This window comes from Mesocricetus auratus, unplaced genomic scaffold (genome assembly GCF_017639785.1).
Source record: "Mesocricetus auratus isolate SY011 unplaced genomic scaffold, BCM_Maur_2.0 Super-Scaffold_100009, whole genome shotgun sequence".
In the NCBI taxonomy this organism is placed as follows: domain Eukaryota; kingdom Metazoa; phylum Chordata; class Mammalia; order Rodentia; family Cricetidae; genus Mesocricetus; species Mesocricetus auratus.
In genome coordinates, this window is record NW_024429193.1 from 47,872,269 (window position 1) to 47,899,428 (window position 27,160).

The 27,160-nt window shown below is 45.4% G+C and overlaps 1 protein-coding gene and 1 long non-coding RNA gene across 2 annotated transcripts in view; one reads left to right on the forward strand and one right to left on the reverse strand.

Moving 5' to 3' along the window:
• Fndc7 (fibronectin type III domain containing 7) overlaps positions 1–25,346 on the forward strand; it is a 35,858-nt gene extending 10,512 nt beyond the window's left edge. The window contains exons 5-13 of the mRNA XM_005076653.3: positions 1,583–1,837; positions 6,069–6,323; positions 7,610–7,867; positions 9,191–9,445; positions 13,322–13,576; positions 17,492–17,752; positions 21,607–21,636; positions 23,835–23,896; positions 23,981–25,346. Coding sequence (XP_005076710.1) covers positions 1,583–1,837; positions 6,069–6,323; positions 7,610–7,867; positions 9,191–9,445; positions 13,322–13,576; positions 17,492–17,752; positions 21,607–21,636; positions 23,835–23,878 — 1,613 coding nt within the window. The 3' untranslated portion in view covers positions 23,879–23,896; positions 23,981–25,346. The remainder of the gene's footprint in view (positions 1–1,582; positions 1,838–6,068; positions 6,324–7,609; positions 7,868–9,190; positions 9,446–13,321; positions 13,577–17,491; positions 17,753–21,606; positions 21,637–23,834; positions 23,897–23,980) is intronic.
• On the reverse strand, positions 19,044–22,124 carry LOC106021636. The gene is made up of 2 exons (XR_001196855.3): positions 21,940–22,124; positions 19,044–19,292 (listed from the first exon to the last, which is right to left on the reverse strand). It is a non-coding gene; the product is annotated as an uncharacterized LOC106021636 (long non-coding RNA).
• Positions 25,347–27,160: the final 1,814 nt, after the last annotated feature.

The following is a 27,160-nucleotide window of genomic DNA, read 5'->3' on the forward strand; positions in this document are numbered from 1 at the left end:
AATCCAACACAGTTGGGCGGTGGTGGTGCACCTTGGGAGGCAAAGGCAGGTGGATCTCTGGGAGTTCAAGGTCAGCCTGGTCTACAAAGCTACACAGAGAAACCCTGACTCGAAAACTCAAAAAAAAAATCCAGCAAGGGTTGGAGAGATGGTTCAGTGGTTAAGAGCACTGGCTGTTCTTGCAAAGGACCCAGGTTCAATTCCCAGCACTCACATGGTTCCCAGGAACCTAATACCCTTATATAGACATACACACAGGCAATACACCAATGTATGTGAAACAAAAATAAATACGTCATTTAAAACAAACTTAAAAAATATAATCCAGCAAGTCCAATGTGTGCTGCCCATATACTCTTGGATGTGATATCTTTGGAGTTTAGTCGACCTACCATTAAATAAATCACCTTGTGCTTCTCCAGAAGCCAGCAGCTGTCAATGGCTCCTCGGTGAGTGGTGATGTGTGGGGAGGATGTACTCCACGGAAGTCATCCACACAGTGTTCTGAGGTTCACTAAAATGTCACTGCAACATAGATCCCAGGAGAGCTGAGGCCAACAGCTTTTCCTCATAAGCACAATCCTCTGTTTTTTTTTAAGTAGTTTTCTATACTTTCTACGCGCGCACACACGCGGGTGTCTGTGTGTGTGTGTGTATATGTGTGTGTGTGTGATATGCCATGACACACATGTGAAGGTCAGAGGACAGGTGTGTCAACTCTCTCTTTCCATCACATGGATTCTGAATTCAGGTTGTCAGACTTGGCAGCAAGCTCCTTCACGGCTGGCTCAGCCGTCCAAGTTTGTAAATGGTTTAACCATGAAGACATTGAGGCATGTTTATAAGAATGAGGGGAGAGTGTTTGGGAGGCACTAAAAGACTACCGTTGTGTGTGAACTTATACTTGAATCTCCCCTATCCTCTGATGTATAGAATGGGATGTTTGCTTATCTAGAAGCAATTGTAAACTAAAATCTGCTAAGAGTAAAAGTCACTTGGCAAGCACTTTACTACTGAACTGCTTTCCCAGCCTATGAAGGGGTACGCTTAGCTACGTGAGTCAATAATAGAAAAAACATTTGGCCTGCCATGTGACAACATACTCACATAAATCTTTCAGTCTTTCACATGTATGAGCTCAGTTTGCTCTGTTTGGTTGGTCGCTTGGTCTTTTTTGACACAGGGTCAAAGTAGCACAGGTCAGCATGAACCTTCTTCACTACCCCAAGGGCTGAAATTATACTACCATCCCAGGCTTCTCCAATGTTATTCTTCACCGCTTGTTAGGTAGTACATTCATGCATTCAAATAATACTTTTAAATGGTAGCTATGTGTTAAATACTGCTCTTATATCAATTTTTACAAACAAAAAGGAAAAGAAGAAATAATATGACCAAGGTTGCAGAGCTAAGAATGAGTCTGCACAGTAATAGCCATTATGTTACCAATTCCCAGATACTAAGTCCCGATTTCTGCTTTGAACAACTTAACGTTATCCATCTACTAGGGTCTCATATCTCCTGATGGCCTCAATATTACGAAGCTAAATCTTACATAGGTTCTTGTTTCTCAAAAACATAGGTCCTCGTGCCCCTGCCAACATTGAAGTCTTCTTTGACAGCGGGGCCCTGAAGGCGTCTGTTTCATGGACACCAACAGTAGGAGCATTCAGTTACACTGTGGTGGCGTCCAGCAATTCTTCTCAGCGGAGCTGCAGCACAGCTCTCAACGCCTGCAGCATCAGCTCCCTGCAGTGTGGGATGGAGTACCTCATTTCTGTCTCAGCCAGTAACGATGCTGGGTCCAGCAGGTCCTCTGCAGGGACCCTGAAGACTGGTATGTGAGAAACAGTGAGAGCCCTGCAGTGCTGTTGACCGCAGTGGCTGCCATACGGGGAAAAGAAATCCCCAGCAAGGTTCTAGAATATTCTGGAGGCAGTGACACACAAAGCCTGGTCCAAGATGGACATATATTTGTAATCCCAACAGGATGAAGCAGCAGGACCGCTTGAGTTTGAGGCCATCATGGGCAATATACTGAGTTCTAAACCAGCTGGGGCTATGTAGCAAGAACTTTTCTGAAAAAAAAGAAAAGAGAGGCTGTCAAGATGGATTAGCAGGTAAAGGTGCCTGCTACACAAACCTGAGTTCAAACCAGGAACCACATAGAGGTAGGAGGCCAGCCCCACAAGGTTGTTTCTGCTTTCCACATTCATGCTGTTACATCCTCCCCATCTTACTACACACAGTGTAATAATAGTGATAATAATAATAATGACAATAATAAACATTTTTAAAAGAAAACTAACCCTGCTCGAAATGAAAGTATTGAGCTGGGGATTTCAGTGAATGAATAATGCCAATGAAGAAGCATATATTACATATTGCCAAACCGCACTCCTGTGACTGGTCACAGGCTTAGCCTCTATTCCTGGTCTTTTTCTTTTTCATCTTTCTTTTATTATATGCTATTTTATTTTACTTTTTGAGACAAGGTCTCACATTGTTACCCAGGCTGGTCTTGAACTCCTGGACTTAAGAGGGTCTCTTACATCAACTGGGGCAGAGGCGATCATCACTATAAGGCTTGAAGGTTGAAACAGTCTAAGATCCAGTCTGTTATTCACAGTTCTTCACAGTACAAGTAGCTAATTGCTCATTCATGTGTGTAAGTGCATGTGTGGTATGTGTGGTGCATACATGTAAATATGAGGATGCTTGCAGTCATGTGTGCACCCACGGAGGCCAGAGCAAGTCATCAGGTATCTTCCCCTGTAATTCTTGCTCTCCTGCCTTGGCAAGGACTCAACCATCGCTCTCTGAACCAGAAGTTACCTGTTGGCCAGTGAGTCTGGAAGATCTGCCTATCTCCATCCACAGATGCTGGGATCACATACTTGTGCAGCCGTACTCAGCTTTATGTGATTCTAGGGATTCTAGAGGTCCTCATGGCTGAAGAGAGTACTCTGACATATTAAGCTATGTCCCTAGCCCCAAGCTATCTCTTCTTGACATGTTTCATGACTAAGGCTTGGTAGGAGCTGTTTTAAAAACTAAGGTGGGAGATTTCTAGTTCTAAATGTGTTCAGTATTTCCCAAATTTATTCTTGTTGGAAACGTAAAGACAAATATGTAGAGGTTTGTTGCTCCATCCAGAAGCATCTATGTGTCTAGGGAGTTGGAACTAACAGTTTTGGGATCTACTGCATCTCAGGCACCATAATTCCACTATTTAACTCTTAGGATAATTTCGTGAGATGTTGCTTCTTTTTATTGTTGTTTGTTTATTTGAATCAGGGTTTAATGAAGCTCAGGTTGACTTCTGTAGCTGAGTCCGGGCCTTGAACTCCTGATCCTCCAGCTTCCATCTCCCAAGTGCTTTGGTCACAGGCACGCACCACCAGGTCTGGCTTATCTCCTCCTTTTAGATAAACAAACAGAAGCTCGGAGACACTAAAGGCTCTGTTTCTTCTGGTGCACAAAAATGAAACGTGCAGCTGAGATCTGTGCTCACGATTGCCAGATGGGGAGTCTCTGGGATGAAGACAATGTAACAATGTCCACTGTAGTCAACCATCAGAACTATGTTACTTTGAGGTGAAGAGGACTGTGAACAGAAGATCAGAGCTCTCACCAAGCTGATGTCCTCTCTCCTACAAGGGGAAAAACATAGTCAAACCCTCAGTCCCACAGCTTCTTAGAGTACTGTTAAATTAAGGACACCAACACAAGCTTGGTGATTAGACTTCTCTTTTGACAATTACAAGTGTGTGTAGCAGGGCAATAAAAGTCATTCTGAAGACAGAGTGGCTGAGGGCAAAGGGAAGGATAAACACTCAAAGACACAGAGATTTGTGTAATGCAGGAAAGAACCATCCTGTGTTTTTAAATTCAGATGAGCAGCAAAAGCGTCTTAGGAATGTTCATAAGATCTAAATACCAAGGTACCACCAAGGTCAGTTAAATTGGGATTTCTGGGAACAGAGTCCAATAGAATAGTTTTTAAAAGCTCCCCAATTGATTTTTAACCTGTTGTCAGTGTTAAGTGCTACCAAAAGAGTCCTTCCAACTTTCAACTCCTGCCCTCATTGGTTCAGGAGTTACCACTGTAGTGTGTGTATGACACACACAGTCAGTACTGATCATGAGAAAACCTTGATTTATCCATAAAATAACTATATTTAGAAAGGATTATTGTTTCCTAGGGCCCAGAAATGAGAACTCTATTTTAGGAAGGCTTACATTAGAGATGACAACACTTTTGAAAGTTTATGACCTTGGTTTCAGTCCATGCTGATCTTAGATAAAAGAACTATTGCCTTGACACAAAACCTGAGCAACATTAGCCAAGGAAATTGTGTCTGTGGAAGAGAGAGTGTAGCATCTATGGTGTGAAATAAAAATTGAGGATGCCTGAGCAGATCTCCTTGGTTTGCACCAAGTTGTGCTTACTGTTTGATCTGGTACTTGTTTGAGCACCTAGCATCTTAACTACCTGCTTAGGATGCTCTCTGGAGATGGAATGGGCTCGAGAATGTGGTGCTGTCACTGAGTGCACAGAAGGCTGCAGATAGAACTCCCCACTCTATAAGGATTTGTACGCAGCCCCCAGAAAGACCCAGTTACCTGTATGTCTTAGTCACTGCTCTGTTGCTGTGAAGAGACACCGTCACCATGGCAACTCTTTTTTCTTTTGGGGGTTTTTTTTTGAGACAGGGTTTCTCTGTGGCTTTGGAGGTTGTCCTGGAACTAGCTCTTGTAGACCAGGTTGGTCTCGAACTCACAGAGATCCGCCTGCCTCTGCCTCCTGAGTGCTGGGATTAAAGGCGTGTGCCACCACTGACCGGCCACCATGGCAACTCTTAAAAAGGAAAGCATTTAATTGGGCACTTGCTTACAGTTTCAGAGGTTTAGTCCATTATCGTCATGCCAGGGAACTTGGTGGCACACATGGCATTATAGCAGTACCTGAGAACTACATCTTAATTTACAGGCCACAGGTACAGAGAGAAGTAGGCCTGGCATGGGCTTTTGCAACCTCAAAGTCCATCCACAGTGACATACTTCCAACAAGGCCACACCTTCTAACCCTTCTCAAACGTGCCACCCCCTGATGACTAAGCATTCAAATCTATGAACATACAGTGGCTGTTCTTATTCAAACCACCATACCTTACTTTTCTAGCTATATTATCTGGGGTAGCTCACTTATCCTATGCAGGCTTCATCTTATTCAATTATAAAATGGCAATAATTATTGTGAGAGTAAAAGAAAGTATTAGCAAAAAGCATAATAAGTATATTTTTATCTGGAAAAAGGTAAGTTACAGATATTTACTGTTTGGCTCACATCAAAAAGACTTCATCTCTGAGTAATGTCAAAATCTCTCCATAAATATTCTAAAAATAAAAATCCACACTATTTTTCAGGGTCTCTCTATGTAGTCCTGGCTGTCCTGGAACTCACTCTGTAGAACAAGCTGGCTTCAAACTCATAGAGATCCTCCTGCGTCTGCCTCCCAAATATTGGGATCAACAGCATTCATCACCACACCTGACAAAATCCACACATCTTAAGCTGGCTCTCAAACTCCCATGGGCTGTATGCTGGGGACATAGGCTGTTAGGTAAAGTGTTTGTCTGGCATGCACAAAGCCCTGGATTTGATCTCCAGATGCATGTAAAAAGCTGGTGTGGTGGTACACATCTGTAATCCAAGCACCTAGGAGGTTCGGTCTGGAGGATCAAAGTCAATTTTAGTGAGGCCTGGGATACATAAGACCCCATTTCAAATTAATAAACGCTTCCAATGGCCTATTATTTCAAATAACATTTGTCATAATGAGAGAATTTGGAGAAACCACTGGTGTTTAGCATAGTCTTTGTTTCTATAAAAATGCCTTCTAATGCTTCTGCTACATGTTTCTGCACGTTTTGCATCAAATTCAATCTGTGACAAAACTCAGAGTTGCTGATTTGGGTTGTCTTGGCACCTCAGATAACTGCCAAGATGCAAAGAAAGTCTCCTACCATAGTCACGTGGTTGCTTCCTTTGGATTGTTTCCTAGTGGCTTGTGCACCGGGAAGAGTGACAATCCGAGAAGACCGCCCCGGCCATTTGTCTGTGGCTTGGTCTGCCGTGGAGCTGGCTGACTACTATGTGGCTTTCGTGAAGGGTGGCGATGGCCTGGAAGCTCACTGCAACACCTCGCTCACTCAGTGCCACTTCCTGTTCCAGTGTGGCTTCACATACTTCATTAGTGTGTTTGCCTACAACGCAGCAGGGCAGAGCCCCCTGGGTGATGTATCCAATTACACCACAGGTCGGTGAAGGGCTTCTGGGTTCAGTAAACTCAGCAGCTGGATGAACAGCCCCTTGTGCATACCGGTTCCCCGGCTGGGAGACATTCTAGGATCAAACACAGCTATTAAGTCCCTTGTCTCACATTCTTTCCGGAGTAGGGAGGGATTGGTCTTGGAGAGCAGGGGTGAGGAGTGAGAGCGGAGGGATAAAGCATTCCGTTCACCCCTGCCCTGAAAAGCTGAACCTTCCACAAAGTTCTGACTCAAACCTCAGGCCTGCTTGAGGTTCTGAAGGGGACACAGCCTTCCCTGGACAGGACAGATGCAGTGGCCAAGACGCTACATGGTGTGGAGGGCTTTGCTGTAGTAGAACACCCGAGATTAAGTCCCAACCTGACTCTAGCTCACTCATGCAGTAGAATAATGATATGTGCTTACCTCTCCCTCAGCACCCTTCCTCCCCAGCGAGCAAATGGGACAATAACAACACAGGCGGGGAAAGGTCTTTGATGTGATGAAGCAGAGTGTAAATAATTTTACCAGCATCGTTATTACCATCTATTATCTTGGTTACCCTCACTGTCATCCTCCTCCTCTAGGCTTGGATCTTACGAGGGGCATGGATTGTGCTTTGTTTCTCTGTCATCAGTGCTAATCCCTGTGCTGTTAGCATAGAGAGACACTAGATCTTTGGAGAACGGTTGTGTGGGTGCCTTGAAGTGAATTATTTATACAACATTATCATTGTAAAAATATTCTAAGGGCAGATTATGGTAAATTCTATCAGGAAGAGGGATCTGAATAATTGCTGCTTTGGGAATTTAGAAGAGGCTGCCAACAAGGTCTCAGGAGCACAGGAGTGGCCTTGAACTGGCATTCAAGAATGGATGGAATCTAGGTGGGAAAGAACAGCAGAGAGACCTCAAGGGGAGCTAGATTTTTGTGGGTGGGGTTCTTCGGACCTCCTTTAAGGGTTACTAGTACAACCGTCATCTCCACACACTTCTTCAGGCAGAAGAGATCAGGGCTTCTAGCAGAGAGATAAAAGTCTTCAAGACAGAGAACTGAGAGCAAAGGTTGGGTATAGTCCTGGGAGGTCTGATGTGCCCTTGGGTGGCACCCCAAGGATTTGCCCCAGGTGCAGTGGGAATGAGGCCCAGGTCGGAACTGACCCGTCCTTTAGGAGGGCAGTCATTTAGGAGGGCAGTGGCAGAGGGCCTGGCCATACGGAGGTCAAGACTCAGTATCCCCTCTGGCTGCATTGCTCCTCTACTGACCTTGGTTCCCTCTGGGCTCCTGCTTTCAGCTCCTTGTTGTCCTAGTGACATCCATGCAGTGTTGGTGTCCAGTGACAGAGTGGAAATAGCCTGGTCTCCTGTGCGCGGTGCTGAACTCTATGAAACCAAGGCCACAGCTGGGCACAGTGTTGTGGAGTGTAACGACACTGCTCCTGCTTGTACCCTCTCTGCTTTGGATTGTGACACCAAGTACAACATCACAGTGTATTCCTTCAGCGAGGTCCGGGGCAGCAATCTGTCATGTCCCTCCTACTACGTCACCACAGGTATGGTGTCACTAAGCTGTCATTTACCAATGTCTAATCGTCAGCCTCCCTATGTGCCTCAGCATAGCCATTCAGCAAGGGGTCTGGAGAGGTAGCTCAGTTGTTTAGAGTACTACTTAGTACTCCCACAGAGGATAATTAGGTCAGTTGCCAGCGCCCACATGAGGAGGCTCACAACTCCAGATCCAGTGATCTGATGCCCTCTCCTGGCCTCTGTGGGTACTGCATGCATGTGTTGAAACACTCAGCCACACATGTATTATTAAATTGAGGAGAGGCAGAGAAGAAAGTTAAAAAGGGAAAGTGGAAAGAAAGACAGGAAGAGATCACCAGGAGAGGGGGAGTTTTGGGCAGAGATTACTGACCTCAGCCATCGGGTTCCTGTTGTCACTGGAGACTGCCTGCTTTCCACGAGGTGAGCAGATGCGTGTCCTGGTTATTTTGGATTTTGAAGTTCAAAATGTTTTATTTTCCAGTTGGCCCAAAAACTGCAGGAACCTAATATCCTTTGCCAATGTCAACATTTTTCTGCAAAAAGGTTCTGTGAATTTGACCTATATGCATATATAATTGAAAACTGTTGTTTGGGTTTTTGAAAGAATATTTTCCCACAAATTTCATACATACATAATATATTTTTAAAGATTTATTTATTTACTATGTATACAGTGTTCTGCCTGCACACTAGAAGAAGGCACCAGATCTCATTATAGATGGTTTTGAGCCACCATGTGGTTGCTGAGAATTGAAATCAGGACCTCTAAAAGAATACTCACTGCTCTGAGTCATCTCTTCAGCCCCCAATACATAATGCATTTTAACACTGTCATTTTCCTCTTCCCACACCAGGTGATCTTTTTTTAAAAATGTATTTATTTATTTATTTATTTATTAGACAGGGTCTTTTAACTTAGGGTGGCCTTAAACTCACAGCAATCCTCCTGTTTCAGTTTAAAAGTACTGGGATTACAGGCATAACCCACCATTCCTGGTTCTTTCTTTTATGAAGGAGGTCTCCTATAGCCCAGGTTGTCCAGACTCAATGTGCAGCCAAGGATGGATCTGACCTCCTGGGCCTCCTGCCTCTGCCTCCCAAATGCTGGGATTCAAGGAGTGCTTGCCAGCCTCGTTGACACAGCGTTGGGGATCAAACCCAGGGCTTAGTATGTGTAAGACAAGTCCTCTGCCAACTGAGCCATATCCCCAGCCCTGATGGTCTTTTTGTGGAGGATGGGGGAGGGAGGGAGACAAATCCATTTTGGAATAAAGGGCACATGTGATCTTTGACTCTGGTGTTTAAGTTAATAATCTAACACTTCTTAGCTCCTTGCAGTCCTGAGATAAAAAATATTTCAAAGGATGCATTCTCCACGATTAACGTGCACTGGCAGTCTGCTAATGAAGGCGCCACTTACACGGTGACTGCCCAGGGGAAGAAGGGCATGTTCCAGTGTAGCAGCACCGGGGAGACGTGCGTGCTTGGGGGCCTGCCCTGTGGCTCCATGTTCTCTGTCACTGCAGTGGCTGAAACTCCAGTGGGGAAGAGCCTTCCCAGCTACAGTGTGCCCCTGGAAACAGGTATGCAGCAACACGACCAAGGGAAGCCTCAGGACCTGCTTTAGGACACAAATTTTATTTAATCTTCCTTAAGTATGATGGAAATACAGTGCTCGGGGTCTTTCAAGGAGTTCCAGTCTTAAAGGAAACAAGAAACTCTTGTCATTTTGCACATTTTGTAAGCATATCTTCAGAATTCCCTTGTTTTGCCCAACATTTACATCCAAGGAACAATATGCTTACCTTGCAGAAACCTTCCTTAGAATTTATGTTATCCCAAATGACAGCCAAAACAGTTAACAAGGGAGCTGGAGAGATGGTTCAGTGGTTAAGAACACTGACTGTTCTTCCAAAGGACCCAGGTTCAATTCCCATCGTATCCACATGGCAGCTCACAACTGTCTGTAACTCTATCTCCAGGGGATCCAACACCCTCACATAGACATACATGGAGGCAAAACATCAATGTTCATAAAATATATAGATCATTGTATAAAAAAACAGCTAACAAGAAACCAAGTGAGCTGATTCATTATTCTTGTCTCTAGTTGAACCCTTTCAATTTTTTTTCTCTAAAAAACACATTCTGAGTTTAGTTTCTAGGGCTGGAGAGATGTATCAGTGATTCAAAAGCATTTATTGCCCTTGAGTTTAGTTACAAGCACCCACATCAGGTAGCTAAAAACAATAGTAACTCTAGCTTCAGGGACCCAATACCCTTTTCTGGTTTCCACAGGCAACTGTACTCATGTGTATACACACACACACACACACTTAAAAATGAAATAAATATTTTTAAATGTTCTGAGTTTAGTTTCCTAATCAATAAGAGGCAAGTAAAAACATGACTCTCCCCCACCTCCACCTCCACCCCGACAGGGTTTCTCTGTGTAGCCCTGGCTGTTGTGGAACTCACTCTGTAGACAAGACTGGATTTGAAATCAGTGGTTCACTTGTCTCTTCCTTGAGTGCTGGAATTAAAGGCCACCACTGCCCAGCACTAAGCTAACTATGTTGCAAATCATTAAACATGCTGCCTGGGGCATAATAAGATCTCCATGACAGGAAGCTGTTATTGATTGAGACCACTGTATTTGAAAAACATTTCTCAGACAGGCTTGGCGGTATACACCTTTAATTCCAGCTTCAAGGAGGCAGAAGCAAGTGAATTTCTATGCGTTCAAGGTCAACCTGGTCTAACTAGTGAGTTCCAGATCAGCCAAGGGCTCCACAATGGAATCTTATCTTAACGTTCCCCAAAAGACATCTAACAATGTACTTACATTAATATGGATATTATTAGCATTGGGGGAGTGCTTGCTTAGCATGTGAGAAGCCCTGAAATGGATTCCAAGTACCACATAAACCTGTGTGATGGTGTACACCTGTGATCCTGTGTGATGTATACACCTGTAATCCTGTGTGATGATTTATATCTGTAATCCTGTGTGATGTATACACCTGTGATCCTGTGTGATGCATACACCTGTGATCCTGTGAGATGTATACACCTGTGATCCTGTGTGATGTATACACCTGTGATCCTGTGTGATGGTGTACACCTGTGATCCTGTGTGATGTATACACCTGTAATCCTGTGTGATGATTTATATCTGTAATCCTGTGTGATGTATACACCTGTGATCCTGTGTGATGCATACACCTGTGATCCTGTGAGATGTATACACCTGTGATCCTGTGTGATGTTTACTCCTGTGATCCTGTGTGATGTGTACACCTGTGATCCTGTGTGATGTATACTCCTGTGATCCTGTGTGATGTATACACCTGTGATCCTGTGTGATGTATACACCTGTGATCCTGTGTGATGTATACACCTGTGATCCTGTGTGATGTATACACCTGTGATCCTGTGTGATGTATACACCTGTGATCCTGTGTGATGTATACACCTGTGATCCTGTGTGATGGTGTACACCTGTGATCCTGTGTGATGGTGTACACCTGTGATCCTGTGTGATGTATACACCTGTGATCCTGTGTGATGTATACACCTGTGATCCTGTGTGATGTATACACCTGTGATCCTGTGTGATGGTGTACACCTGTGATCCTGTGTGATGTATACACCTGTGATCCTGTGTGATGGTGTACACCTGTGATCCTGTGTGATGTATACACCTGTGATCCTGTGTGATGTTTACACCTGTGACCCTGTGTGATGTATACACCTGTGATCCTGTGTGATGTATACTCCTGTGATCATGTGTGATGTATACTCCTGTGATCATGTGTGATGGTATACACCTGTGATCCTGTGTGATGCATACACCTGTGATCCTGTGTGATGGTGTACACCTGTGATCCTGTGTGATGGTGTACTCCTGTGATCCTGTGTGATGGTGTACACCTGTGATCCTGTGTGATGTATACACCTGTGATCCTGTGTGATGTTTACACCTGTGATCCTGTGTGATGGTGTACACCTGTGATCCTGTGAGATGGTGTACACCTGTGATCCTGTGTGATGTATACACCTGTGATCCTGTGTGATGGTGTACACCTGTGATCCTGTGAGATGGTGTACACCTGTGATCCTGTGAGATGGTGTACACCTGTGATCCTGTGTGATGGTGTACACCTGTGATCCTGTGTGATGTATACACCTGTGATCCTGTGAGATGGTGTACACCTGTGATCCTGTGAGATGGTGTACACCTGTGATCCTGTGTGATGTATACACCTGTGATCCTGTGAGATGGTGTACACCTGTGATCCTGTGTGATGTATACACCTGTGATCCTGTGTGATGTATACACCTGTGATCCTGTGTGATGGTATGCACCTGTGATCCTGTGTGATGTATACACCTGTGATCCTGTGCGATGCATACACCTGTGATCCTGTGTGATGGTATACTCTTGTAATCCTAGCACTCCAGGAGTTGGAGGAAGGTAGATTAGAAGGTAGGTTTAAGGTCAGCTGGGCAGTGGTGGCTCACACCTTTAGTCTCAGCACTCTGGAGGCAGAGGCAGGCAGATCTCTATGAATTCTAGGCCAACCTAGTCTATAAAATGAGTTCCAGGACAGGCTCCAAAGCTACAGAGAAACCCTGTCTTTCAAAAGCTAAAAATAAATTTAAGATCATCTAAAGGTACATGTAGACTTGAAAACTAACCAACTCAAAAATAAAAGAGAAATGGGAAAGACAACATATGATCTAAAGCCTATGCTAGGGTGCTACATTCTTGGAGAAAATACTATATATTGTTGATATTACAAAATGTATGGGGGGGCTGGAGAGATGGCTCAGAGGTTAAGAGCACTGGCTGCTTTTCCTAAGGTCCTGAGTTCCATTCCCAGCAACCACATGGTGGCTCACAACCATCTATAATGAGATTTGGTGTAAAGGTGCCAGAATGCTGTATACATAATAAATAAATATTTAAAAAAACAAAATGTATCAGAGGGTAAGGACAAATGAATATTTTCTTTTTTCTTTCTTTGAGACAGGGCTTCTTTGTACAGTCCTGGCTGTCCTGGAACTTGCTCTGTAAACCAGGCTGACCTCTAACTAACAGTGATCTACCCACCTCTGCCTCCTGAGTGCTGGGATTAAAGGTGTGTACCATGACCACCACTCAGTGAAAATTCTCATTAAAAAGAGAAAACATGGGAAATTTAGGATTTTGAATGAAACATGGGCAAAATCCCATTCTTTGATTATTTATGTATTATTGTGTGTGAGTGTGCATGTATGATGGGGAGGATGTGTGTGGAGGTCAGAGGGCTTTGGAGTACCTTCTCTGCTTCCACCGTCGAGTTCCCAGGGATTGAACTCCAGTTGTCTGCTTACTATTCAAGTGTTTTACCCAAAGTGCAGCCTCAAATTCCCATTACTGATTATCTTCTGCAAGTAATTTTTTTTTATTTTAGTGCCATGCTGTCCAGCTGGTCTGACAGTGGTTCAGGTCACCCAGTCTATAGTCAACGTGAGCTGGACTATTGGGACAGTGGCTCAAACCTATGTGACTGCGCTGGAGTCACACATCGGACGGTCTAAGTGTCACACCCATCAAAACCACTGCCTTCTGGGTTGCATTGCATGTGGCATCAACTACACGGTGGCACTAAAAGCCGTCAGCCCCACTGGACTGACTGCAGACTGCGCCTACCAAAGCTATTCCTCCAGTAAGTGAATTCTGAATTCCAGATCTTCAGTATTGATGCCTCAGTTACTATCCTATTGCTGTTACTTAATTACTATTCTATTGCTGCTGCTTAATTACTATTCTATTGCTGTGAAGAGACAGTATGAACAAGGCAATGGGTTTTGTTTGTTTATGTTTTGGTTTTTGTTTTTCAAACAAAACTGTGTAGCCCTGGATGACCTGGAACTTGCACTGTAGACCGGACTTGCCTTGAACTCAGAGATCTGCCTGCCTCTACCTCCCTAGTGTCGGTATTATAGGTGTGTGCCAACCCAAGACAACACAAAAGATGGCATTTAATTGAGGGCTTGCTTACAGTTTTAGAGAGTTAGTTGATAGTCCATGATCATGAGGTGAGAAGAGATGGCCATGGCGCTGGAGCAGTAGCTGAGAGCTTTACATTCTGATCCAAAGGCAAGCCCCACCCCCCAGTGACACACCTCCTCCCAAAAGGCCACACCTCCTAATCCTTCCCAAATAGTTCCATCAACTGGGAACCAAACATTCAAATGCATGAGGCTATGGGGGCCAGTCTCACTGAAACCATTACAATTGATAAGGATTCCATGATCCCTAGTCTAGGCCCAGTCCATCCTTCCCATTTAAAAAGAGTTGGCTCAGCAGTTAAGAGCACTGGCTGCTCTTCCAGAGGACCTGGGTTCAATTCCCAGAACCCACATGGCAGCTCCCAACTGTCTGTAATCCAGCTGAAAATGATTTGACACCCTTATACTGACATAAATGCAGGCAAAACACCAGTGCACACAAAATAAAAATAAATTAATTTGGATTACCTTTAGTGTGTGCGGTGGGGAAACAGTTGATATTGTCAGTCACCCTCAATCATTCATCGCCTTATTTTTTGAGGTGAGTTCTCTCACCAAGTCTGAAACTCACTGATTTGGCTAGATTGACTGGACACCAAGCATCAAGGATGGCCCTGACTTTGCCTCCCCAATGCTGGGATTACAGGCACGTGCCATCCAGAGCTGCTATGCTCAGTTTTTATACGAATGCTGGAGATCCAACTCATGCATGTGTGGCAGACGTAGCCATCCTCTCAGCCCTCTTCACACAGAGTGTTTTCTATTGTGTTTACAGTTCCTTTGACTGGGAACTTCAGTGCTTAGAGGTTTCTGTCAGTGTTTGGTGAATTGCTTCCCCTGGTAAAGAGTCTGAGCTAACGGGATGCTGTTCTTTGCTTTGTTTTGTTTGATTGTTTAATATGGCAGATCTATAGCGAAGAGCAACTCAGCCTGGCAGAGTTACTGGAAAGCGGTAGCGTATACATTCTTCCTGGTTTGCGTTGTTGTCACACTGTGTTCTCTCTCTGTCTTCTGAACCATTGCAGCCTTCTGTAGATTATCATTGTCACACACCAGACAGGAGCAAAAAGGCTTCTTTCCACAAACACCAAGTCACTCAGGAATGACAGGAAGAAACAGCAAGCAGAGCTGGGGCTGGCAAAGATGCCCTCTTACATAAGTCTCACCTGCTGAGGCGGCTGCTTGGAGGGCTGTTTAGAGAAAACTCCAGAGACTTCTTCCAGGCTAGAGGAGAAATTGCATGGTGGTTATTAGTTATCTCTTCCTGGGCCTGGGGCAGTGGAGTTGAAATATAATTTTGGCTTCTTGGAGACAGTAGAGAATGTCTTGACTGGGAGCTTAAATTAGAAATGGTTTCTTAAATCTGGGTTGCCTTTATTTTCCATGATTCTAGTTCCTTTTAGGTAAGAAAAAAAATAAGGGTAACAGCATCTCCCTAGCCTCCCTTGAAAGCATCTACAACGTTCTGTACAAGTGTGAGGTGGTTTATACCTTCTTTTGGCCACCAATTTCTGTTATATTTGTTGCCTTGGTCTCATCTTCATTTCAGGGTCTGAGAAGATGGTCTCTTGCTTATTTTTCCACCTAACTTTAGATTTTCATTAATTAGTTAACTTTGTGTGTGCTCCCATGAGCATGTCAGCGTATGCCTGTGGAAGTCACAGACAACATACAAGAGCTGGTTCTCTCCTTCCACCATGTGGGGCCCGAGACTGGATTCAGTTGGTCAGAATTGGGGGCAAGCACCTTTACCACTTTGTCAGCTCTAAAACATTTTTTTAAAAAAGAATAAATTAAATCAGTCCGGTCCAGGAAAAGTGGCTCATGGCTGTAACCTCTGTACTTGGGAAGGACAGACAGGAGGGTCAGGAAATTAAAGTCATCCTGTGCTACAGGGATGCCTGTGCTAAATGAGACCATATCTCAAACAAAATAAAGTAAAACAATGTTTCAATAAGCAAAAAGAATAAATTGAGCTAGGTTTATTAGTTTTCTTGTTGCTTTGACAAAATATCTGACAAAAAGTCAGTTGCTGGTAGTGGTACACACCTTTAATCCCAGTTCTCAGGAGGCAGAGTTTGAGGCCATTCTGGTCTACAAAGTGAGTTCCAGGACAGCCAGGGCTATACAGATAAACACTGTTTAGAAAAAACGAAAACAAACAAACAAAAAAGTCTGACAAAAAATCCAATCCAAACAACTTAAGGTGCTGGAATGATCATCCACTGCTCTTCCAGAGGACCCAAGTTCAGTTCCCAGCACCCATGTTGAGCATAACTCTAATTCGCCCTCTTCCAGCCTCTGTAGGTATTGCAGTCACATACACACACACACACACACACACACACACACACACACACACACACACACACCCATACCCACAATTAAAAAGAAATTAATAAACAATGAAATCACTTTTAAATATATGGCAGGAAGGATTGTTCTCAGTTCATGGTGAGGAATTCATGGCAGCAGGAAGGAGCTGGTCGAATTGTCGGCTAGCTTCTCTGTTGTTAATGATACCCAGGCTCCCATCTGATGGATTGGTACAGCCCACATTTAGGGTGGATCTTCCCATCTTCCCACCTCGTACAACACAGTCTAGACAATCCCTTACAGACATTTTCAGAAGCTAACCATCTAGATAATAATCCCTCACAGGCACACCTGAAGCTAACTTCGTGTATATAATCCCTCACTGACATGCCTGTAGGCTTGTCTCCTGGGTGATTCTAGAGCCTGTCAAGTTGACAGTGTGAGTTTTCACATCAGGCTCCTGCCTGGCATCCCAGCACTCAGGAGGTGAGACAAAGAGGCTTGCTAGATAACCATAGTTTCACACAGATAGAGAGAGAGAGGGAGGGGGAGAGGGAGGGGAAGAAGGAGGGAGGGGAAGGGGAAGAGAGAGAGAAGGAGAGAGAGAGAGCATGCACAAATCAAATGAGCTTGATTCTCCCTTGCAGTTTAAAAAACTTATTCAATATGATCTTTATTTTAGTTAGCATTCTACCATCGGCTGCCCTGATTGATACCTAACATGTGGCCCACTCAAAATATTTGGGAAACAGGACCACAAGAGTGCCTAATCAGCTAGCACGGATGAGGCATGGACTAGCCAATTTGCTCACTAGTCAGTCCCAGGTGGCTGTTTCCAAGATGCGCTCCTGCTCACAGCTGCTAGGTGAACACAATGATGTACTCAAGTTTGGTCCCACTAAAGTCAGATGAAGCCAGGACATGGTGCTATTTCTTGTTAGGGCTGTAGCACTTGACTCATCGCTTGCGTCTTAAGCAGTGCAGCATGTCTCTGCCAGCTGTACACCTTGGGTTCACCAGTGTTTTATATTTAAAACCCCTGCCCTCCCCACCCACACATGGACTTCTGATCATGTAGCTCGGCATGGAAAGAACCCACTCGGCCCTTCAAACTTTGCTGTGTTCTAACCAGAGATTAATCATTCTATGCAGAGGACTCTACTTATGCTTTTCCCTTCTGTAGTAATTATAAACAAAGGCTGTACTCGTGTGATGATGAAATAAATGATTCCGGGCTTGTTTTTATCCTGTAGGTGCCTGCTGCCCACTGGGGGTCAAATTATATAGGCTGGGCCCTAATGGCATCCGGATCCACTGGCAAGCCTCCAGGGGCTCAGCCAATTATAGCACTGACCTCTACGGCTCCAAAGGCATCTTCACATGTGTCCCAAGTGCTGGCCTAAGTTTCTGTGACGTCACCGACATCCCCTGTGGGGATGTCTACACAGTGATGGTCTCACCAGTTGCTGAAACAGGACTGAAGCTAACATTCTGTCCAAAAAAGATATATTCAGGTAAATCAAGTTATGACCCTTACTTTAAAACTGACCTTTGAGCTGAATGTAGCTCAGTGGTGCTGCTGTGCTTGGCATAGCAACACGAGGCTCCAGCACCCAAAAGAACAACACAAAAGGAAGATTAAAACTAACCCATGGGCTGGTAAGACGGCCCGGGGGTACTCTAGCTTGCTTTCTGTTATTGTGATAAACACCATGATCAAAAGCAACGGAGGGGAGGAAAGGGTTGTGTGACTTACAGGTCACAGCCCATCAAGGGAAGTCAGGGCAGGAACTCAAGCAGTAGAGGCAGGAAACACAGAGGAAATCTGCTTCCTGGCTTGCTCTCAGGCTCCAACAGCCCCGGTCCACCTGCCTAGGGATCTTACTGCCCATGGTGTACTGGGCCTGCCTACATCAATCATCAGAAAAAGACAGTTACCCACATGTCCACAGGCCGGTCTGATGGAGAAAAATTCCCCAACAGAAGCTGCTGCTTCCCAGGTGAATTAAACTATGTCACGCTGACAGTAAAAACTAACCTGACCTGGGTTCAATCCCTGGCACCCACACTCTGTGTATTAGTCAGGGTTTCTACTGTTACGATTTAACACCATGACCAAAGCAACCTGTGAAGGAAAATGGTTTATTTGCTTGCACTTCTGTCTCAGAGGGAAGTTAGGACAGGAACTGAGGCAGAGACCACAGAGGAGCACTGCGTGCTGGCTTGCTCTCCAATGGTTTGCTCAGCCAGCTTTCTTACAGAACCCGACCGAAGGCTGGCACCACTCACAGTGACCGGACCCTCCCACACCAGCCACTAGTCAAGAAAATGCCCTGCTTGTCTACAGCCCATTCTGATGGAGGCATTTTTCAACTGAGCTTCCCCCTTCTCGGATGATTGTAGCTAAAAACTAACTTTCAACGCAGTTGAAATGTTTTGTTATTTAACGTGGACCTGTGCGCCCCTCCCTGCCCTTTGCATCACCTTCAGAGAAAAGGACTAAATACTTACTATTTTCATAGTAAAATGAATTAAAGTGACTGGGAGTTTGGGGGACAGATTTTCAAATATAGTCTAGAGATGTTATTTGACACCTTGTCATACTGAACCTTAAAAGACTTGAACTTTGCTGGACAATGATGACGCACACCTTTTATCCCAGCACTGGAGAGCCAGAGGCAGGCAGCTCTCTATGAGTTCGAGGCCAGCCTGGTCTACAGAGTGAGTTCCAGGACAACCAGGGCTCTGTTACAAAGAGAAACCCTGCCCCCAAAACCAACCAAAACAAAAACACCCCCTCCCCCGCAGTTTTGAACTTTTATTTGCACAGATTGAGAATGAGGACGGAGGAAAGTTTGAGGATCAAGGAAAGGGGAATTTATAAATCATGAATTAGGGCTGGAAACATGAGTGGGGAGACAGACTGATCACAAACCAGGGCTGTCAGCCAGGCCATCTCACTAGAGCCGGCAGGAGGCATGAGCAACTCTTTGTTCTGTGTTTCAGCACCTTCTGCTATCTTGCCCAGGGCAGTCATATATTTTTCATGTACTTCTAAGAGAGAGAGAAGAGAAAAGCAACAATGAGGTCCTAGAATTTTGCAGGTGAACACAAGAAAGAGAAAGATGACTCATGCGCCTTTTCTGATAAGCCGTCATTCATTTTTCTAATTCAATGTAGGTGACAAGTCCAAGATGGCCCTTGGAGACAGAGCATGGCCCCCTGTTATTATAAAGCTCCAGGGGGGACCTTGGGTGGGGGACCATGGTGGATTCCATGGCAGGTGAGGGTGACCGAGGTGGGGGACAGACAGACAAACACGCCGGGCAGACAGAGCTTAAGTGAGAAGTTTTATTAGAAAGGGGGGAGAGGGGAAGAAAAGAGAAAAGAGATAAAGAGACAGAGACAGAGAGGACAGAAGAGAAGAGGGAGGCGGGAAAAGTCCTGTCTGCCCGAGGGGAACAGCGGAAACAGAACCGGAAGGCAGCTGGAAAAGAGCAGAGAGGAGACTAGAGAGGTAGAAGAGCAGGAAGGAGAATGGAAAGAGAGAGTAAGTGGGCGGGGCCTGTCCTTTAAAGGGCTCTCTTGCACATGCGTGCAGACTAGTACTCATGGAACCCTGGGCTGACCAGAGCACTGCCTGAGTGCATTCTGCAGGTGACAGGGGCAGGCCAGCATAATGCCTGAATCCTTACACTTCCTAAAGGGGTTTTTCATGCTCTGATTTTTAAAAAATAATTTTAAACTTTATTTTGTGCATTGGTGTGAAAGTATCAGATCCCATGGAATTGGAGCTACAAACAGCTGTGAGCTGCCATGTGGATGCTGGGAGTTGAACTCAGGACCTCTAGAAGAGCAGCCAGTGCTCGTAGCCGCTGGGCCATCTCTCCAACCCCCATGCTCTGATTTTTTTTAACCTTGCCCCCCCCCAAAAAAAACGGATCCATAGCACAGCCTTCTGAGAAGAGAGTGTATTCTTGGGCTACAGATGAGCTCTTTAGAAGACAAGCTTACCACTCAATAACAGCATCATGCTAGCTGAATAGTTCACATCTTGACAAGTGTCATCACAGTTATATCTGATTGAAGTAGATTCAGCAGACCTTACTGTCTCCAATTTATAAATAAGGAAACTGAGACTCAACAGTTCCCTAGTCTGTATCTCCAACAATTCCCCCAAAAGTCACTAAATTGTATACAGGTTCAATTATGCATAGACAATGAATGGTAATCGGAGTCTTCCTAAAAGCACCATTGGAGGACATAGTTTGCCCCACTGCTCGTGTGCCCTAAACCAGTTCAGTCAAGGTCATCCTTTCCACCTTAGTACATTTGGAATATTTTTTAATGGAAATTGTCCAAGTTTGGTTGTTCTTAGGAAAGAAAAACCCATTCCATCGTCAGGGAGGGGTATATGTGAGCTTGGTGAAATGTGGGCCTGGGGTTGCTAGATGTGTTGTTTGGAGAGGGGTGTATGTGTGCATACCCTGTTCAGGCAACGGAGCTAGGCTGCCGTCAGCAGAAGAGGGGACTATGTGTACAGCCTGAACCTAGCAGAGTCCCAAGCTGTCAACCGCTCACTATGCTTGCCTACCTCAACATGGCCTTCCCTTGCGTGAGCTTTTTCTCCTTTATCTTTGGCCTACTTTCCATTTATTGTTTTTTTTTTTTTTTAGTAGTTCCGGAGATTAGACTCAGGGCATTGTGCTAGACAAGTACCATACTGCTGAGCTCATACACACATGCACTCTCTCTCTCTCTCTCTCTCTCTCTCTCTCTCTCTCTCTCTCTCTCTCTCTCTCTCTACACACACACACACACACTCACACACACACACACACTCACACACACACACACACACTGCCCCCAGGCCTTCTCGTAGCCTTCTCTTAAAACTGTATTTTGAAACAGTGGCTTGCCAAATTGCCCAAACTGGCCTCAGCTGCCTCAGTAAGCTTGGATTACAAGTGTGCACCACCATGCCCAGCTCTTTTTTTCTTTTTTAAGTGGCTAGCTTTTCCATCTGAAATACACCAGCAGGGCTAGGAAGAGGGCTCATGGGAAAGTGCCTGCCACACAATGCTAAGGACCTGAGTTTGGATCCCCAGAAGTAAAAGCTGAGCACGACAGCACCCAGTTGTAGCCCCAGCGATGGGTGGGAAGCGGGTGATAAGCAGATCCCTGAGCTTGTTAGTCAACAGAATCAAATCAGTGAGCTTCAGGTTAGGGAGAGAGATGCTGTCTCAGGCATGAAGGGTGGAGAACGGCAAAGAAAAAGGCCTGGTATCAGCCTCAGGCCTGCACGCACACGCACGCACCCCATAAATAAATACATCAATGACTGTATTTGCACCTTTTTTTCCTACAGTCACCTGCTCTGGAAGTACACTTGGGATGGGTAAGTGATCCATCGCCCACACCACGGATAGAGATGGGAGAGAATTTGTGATGCTGTGTTTTATAGTTAAGGAAATCATGATCAAAGCTAATGCTATAATTACTAAGAATGCCAAGCGTTTCTTTGATGCAAGCGTGTCCTGCTCCCCATAGTCCTTCCCTTGTTAGGGTGCGTCCCTTCACATTGCACAAACTGAGATGAATTCCTTTAGATGTCCAAGTCTTTTTAGTCTTCTAGAATCGCAAAGAAAAATACAGTGTCTTTAGAGGGCAGCTGATTACTCCCCCCTCCCCTCATACATACTTGAGAAGATGATCCAGCTTTGTTGCACATTAAAATTCCTTGGAGACCTTAAATGTTGCTGGGGCTCTGGCCCCAGATCTGGCATCGCTGTTTGAAGGTAAAGACTGGGAGACAGGGTTTTTTAAAGCTCCTCTGATGATTTTAAAGGGAGCCCAGGGCTGAGAACTGCTGCTGTAAGCAGGGCTCCCCCCCATGCTCCCCATGCCCCCCCTCTTGCCCCATCAAAGGCGCATTGTGACTTGGCAGGGGCAGAGGCTCCACACCGCTAATGAGGTGCAGGCTGAACATGTTTTGAATATCAGCCTTGAGAGAATCAGCCACCCCCCCCCCTGAGTAAGTCATTTGACAGCCTCTGCAGGACTGTGGCAATCATATCTAAGAAGAATTTCTGGATTTCATCATTCTCCTCCTTCAGTACAGGACTGGTCAGATCAAGAGCCTGGCTAGCTAGGGCCCCCTGACCTGGATTCTGTTTGCTTAAGGCTTTCCGTCTTTCTGGATTCTTGGATTATCCTAAATTTTGTCCTTTTTGTTGAGGGGTGGGGCAGAAAGTCAGGATCTTCCTATGTAGCCTCATCAAGCCTGAAACTCACTATGTAGACCAGATTGGCCTTAAATTCACAGCATTCTGCCTGCCTCTACCTCCCAAATGCTGGGATTTATACCTCAATACCAGCTGAATTAACTGCCTGAGAGACAGTTTTGGATTCAAATCCAGCTGCCCTTATTTGCCCTTAGTCGAATTAAATTCCCTAAGCCTAGTTTTCCTCATTTGAAAACTGAAGTAACAGTCACTTTATGAAACATAATAAGGGTTAGATGAAATGTAATTAATTGTACACAGTAAGAGGCCTGTAGTAATTAGTAAGTGGTAGTTATTAACTCAGGATCAATTTCATCCCATAACTCTCTATTATGTTCTAGATATTAACATTTTTTGATATTAACATTTTAATGTGTCACTTCTAATGTAATTAAATTTTAACCTGAGAGCCCATAATACTTTAACACGTTGGTTTTCAAAGTGTGAGTTTAACATCACTAGTGTTTCCTGGTAAGCTTTTAGAAATGTCCTCTTGCCAATGGTGGCACACCCCTTTAATCCCAGCACTCATGGGGCAGAGGCAGGTGAATCTCTGTGAGGCTAGCCTGGTCTACAGAGTGAGTTCCAGGACAGCCAAGGCTACACAGAGAAGCTCTATCTTGAAGAAAAAAAAGGAAGGAGGGAGGAAAAGAGAGAGAAAGGAGGGAGGAAGGAAGGAAGGAAGGAAGGAAGGAAGGAAGGAAGGAAGGAAGGAAGGAAGAAAAGAAAAGCTGTCCTGGGCATTTGGCCAATGGCCTAGTAACTGGGAAATTCAGAGGTTAAGCCCAGCAACTTTGTTTTAACAAGCCTCCCAGGGTGAAGCAGTCTCAAGTCCAAGGCTGTAACTAAGGAGAGCTCCTTTGTTGCTGGAAACTTGGTGTCTGCTTGGAGGAAAAAACGAGAGGTAGACAGTCTGTGCACTCTGTGTCACCTGCCCAGCCTTTGGGAGTTCTGGGGACTTTCCTCCCCGCCCACCCTCAGCAGTTGAGGATTTATGTTCCCCTTCTGCAAAGGCCTGAAGGACTGAAGTGGTGGAGCTTTCAGGGGAGGCAGCAAGTGAAAGGAATGTTCCTCATCCAGTCAGTGGTGTGAGCTCAGAGAGCTCATTTCAGGAAACGGGCATTTAGTCACACTAGTCAGTCAGAAACTCCTGGTCTCTTTGAACAGTTTGGCAGCTCACTTTCCTCCTGGTTTTCTGTGAAGTAATACAGAAATAGCAATCTGACCACCAACACTAATAAACTCTGAGTGCTTAAGGCAACGTCTGCACTTGTGATGGCTCTTACCTGGGTCCTCTCCCTTGCCCCTTCAGTGATTTACAGAGGGAAGAGGAATGACACGGTGAACCCCAGGTAAAAACAGACGCCCCACGAGGTGAGTAGTGAGAATTAATTCTGTATGGTTCCACAGCAAAATTTTTCCTCCATTAAAAAAAAATTCTTCCCATTTCTCTTGCAGAGTCCCTGTGTGGTTAGTGAGCAGCGTTGGAAACAAACTATTAGAACACAGAATGCCGTAGGATAGCAAAAGCACCCCTGGTCTTTAAAGGAGTAATTCATTCGACAGGGCAAGGTCAACTGTGTCATCAGCTGCAGAGAAGCTCAAGATGAGCTGTGGAGAGGACTCTACAGAGACGAGCCAGAAAGTCCCCTGGAAGGCCGCCAGAGTGAGTCAGCTCACTGTCAGAGCTTGCAAGCATAAAAGCTCTGCCTAGCAGAAATTTGTTCAGAGGCTTCACGTCCAGACACACCACAGAATGCTGCCCACCCCAACCCCGTGTAGCTCAGGCTGGCACTGAAGTCTCAATCCTTCTGCCGCAGCCTCCCAGAGTGCTAGGGTGACAGGCTCCCACCGTTTTGCCCAGCGCTCCATTATAGACTTAAACGCGTCCTGTTCACGAGTGTCTCAACAGCTTGCCATACAGCACCCCAACCACCACCACCCAGGAAGATGGACATGTACCCCCATAGCAGTCAGGCCACCCTCAGGAGGACAGCATCCACCCCGAGACAGGCCTCAGTCGGGACTTCTTAGCTGGAGTTGTATAGCAGCAGCTGCTAGGGCAACGTGGGTAACAAACGCCCTCGGCACAAGTTCCCGGGGAAGCGAAGCTGCCTGCAGACTTCACTGAGTCAGAGCATGTGAGCAGACATCTGCTAGAGCCTCTGGGAAAGCAGAACCACGGGCCCGTGGCTGGAAAGATTGCCATCGCGTTCTCAGAGCCAGCGAAGATTTCAGGTGGTGCTGATGCGGCGGCCAAGGGCTGATTCTCAGACTGTGGCAGACCGACCTACACACAGCTTTTCGGGGCTTCGTCCCTCTTGCAGACTGTTCTCTACGCTCCCTGTCACGTTGTAAAGGCTTCTTCCCATGTTGGGAGAGGAAAAACGTAAATCTGTTGTTATCTAGAACAATGTTGGTCTGTCTAATGCCAGAAACCCAATTTTAAAGTAGTATGGAGAAGATCACGCAGCTGTGGTGCTTAGTCCTCAGATGAGGGGCTGGAGGCTCTGAAGAAATGGCTCAGTGGTTAAGAGAACAGGCTGTTTGTTCAAAGGACCCAGGTTCCATTCCCAGCCCTCACATGGTAGCTCACAACCATCTGTAACTCTCGTTGTGGGGTGGGGGGTGGGGGGTGATCCATACCCACTTCTGGCCACTGAGAGCATTGGGTCACGAATGTGGTTTACAGACACACATGCAGGAAAAATATCCACACTTGTAAAATAAATAAAAATATTTAAAAAGCATGGCTTTCGAGTCCAGACTGTGTGTGCTAGGAAGCAACTCTAAAGCCCGGCGTAAAGGAAGCGGAGCATGCAGTTAGGCATGTGGCGGCAAGGGAGAGAGTAAGCGTTCCTTCCTGCATCCCCTTTCCAAGGAAACAACCAAAGCCAGCACAGAGGATTTTCTTTGTCTGTAAGAACAACCAGAAAACCGAGTATGAAGGCACATTCTGGTAATCTCAACACATAGTCTGAGGCAGGAGGGCCGTGAGTTCAGGGTCAACCTGGCATACATACAGAAACATCTCAATAAACCAGAGATGCAAAAAAGGTGTCACTGATAAAGAGATCCTTACAATATCTGTTTTTAAAAGATTTGTTTTATGTGTATGAATGTTTTGCCTACATGTATGCATCACGTGTGTGCCCATGGAGGCCAGAAGATGGCATCAGATCCCTTGGAACTGAAACTGATGTGTGGGCGCTGGGAACTGAACCCAGGTCCTCTGCAAGAGTGGCTGGTGCCCTTAACCACCGAGCCATCTCTCCAGGCCTTACTGTTTTCTTTTTTACAATTTTACATATGTGCACTGCGCATGAACACCCACTGCCACTTCCCTACCATCCCTGCCAACCCTCCACAAAATCTCTGTCATGTTTCTGTCAGTCTGTTTTGTTTAGAGACCCACCAAGATTTGCCAGGGCCATCTCTGTGACCCTGGGTTTGGAATCATCTCTTGGGGTGTGGTGGGCTCAGCAGAGGATACACAACCAGAGACAGACTTCCTCCTCTTGTAGAATCCGCTGATAGTCAATGCTTCAGAGATAAAGGATGGGGTCCCATGAGGCCCTTGATAGAGACTTCCCCAGAGTCCAGCCAGTCCTAAAGATTGTGTTTACTGTTTCAAGAGCACAAATAGAAGAGTTGAGGTTTTTTGTTTGTTTTTGTTTTTGTTTGGTTTTTACAAGACAGGGTTTCTCTGTATTGTTTTGGAGGCTGTCCTGGAACTCGATCTGTAGACCAGGCTGGCCTCGAACTCACAGAGATCTGCCTGCCTCTGCCTCCCGAGTGCTGGGATTAAAGGCATGCACCACCACCGCCCGGCCGAAGAGTTGAGTTTTGTTCACTTAAAAAAATGTTTTTGCCAGTCATGAAAGTGCAACACCTTTAATGTCAGCACTCAGGAAGCTGAGGCAGGTGGAATTCTGTGAGTTCAAGACTAGCCTGGTCTACATAGAGAGTTGCAGGCCTGCAAGAGCTAGACAGTTAGACCCTGTATCAAAATAAATTGCTTTTAGTTGGGTATGGTGGTGTATGCTTTTAATCCTGGCTCGTAGGAGGCCACAGGCAGGTGGATCTCTGTGAGTTCCAGGACAGCCAGGGCTACACAATGAGTTCCAGGATAGCCTTGACTGAATAGTGAGTTCCAAGACAGCCAGAGCTACATGGTGAGTTCCAGAACAGAAATAGCTATGTAGAGAGACCTGTCTCAAAACAAAAACAATTTATTCATGTATTTTAATGAATTAATTTTTGTTAATGAACAACATAAGCATCATTATGAAAAGCTTACATGTATGTTACTCTACTTAGCTCATGTTCAGCCCCCATTACCTTCCCTTGTCCCATTCCATAGGTCCCCTTCCTCCTTTTGTTTCTGAATACCAGTGAAGGAGCAGCAATCTCTCATGGATTCCCAGCTGTCGTTCTGGAGACTTGAATTGACTAGGTGTGGGACCAAGGCGGGAAACAGCTGTTGGGTTGGTTTGTCGCGTCTCATTGAGCGCTTCTGCCAAGTGGAAGTTTGGGAAACTCTGTGCTTGCCTTGGTGAGTTCTTTCTTGAAGTAAGATTTCACTGATGGGATCCTGTGGCAATGGAGAACTGTGGCCTGTGAGGAAACTCCGGCAAG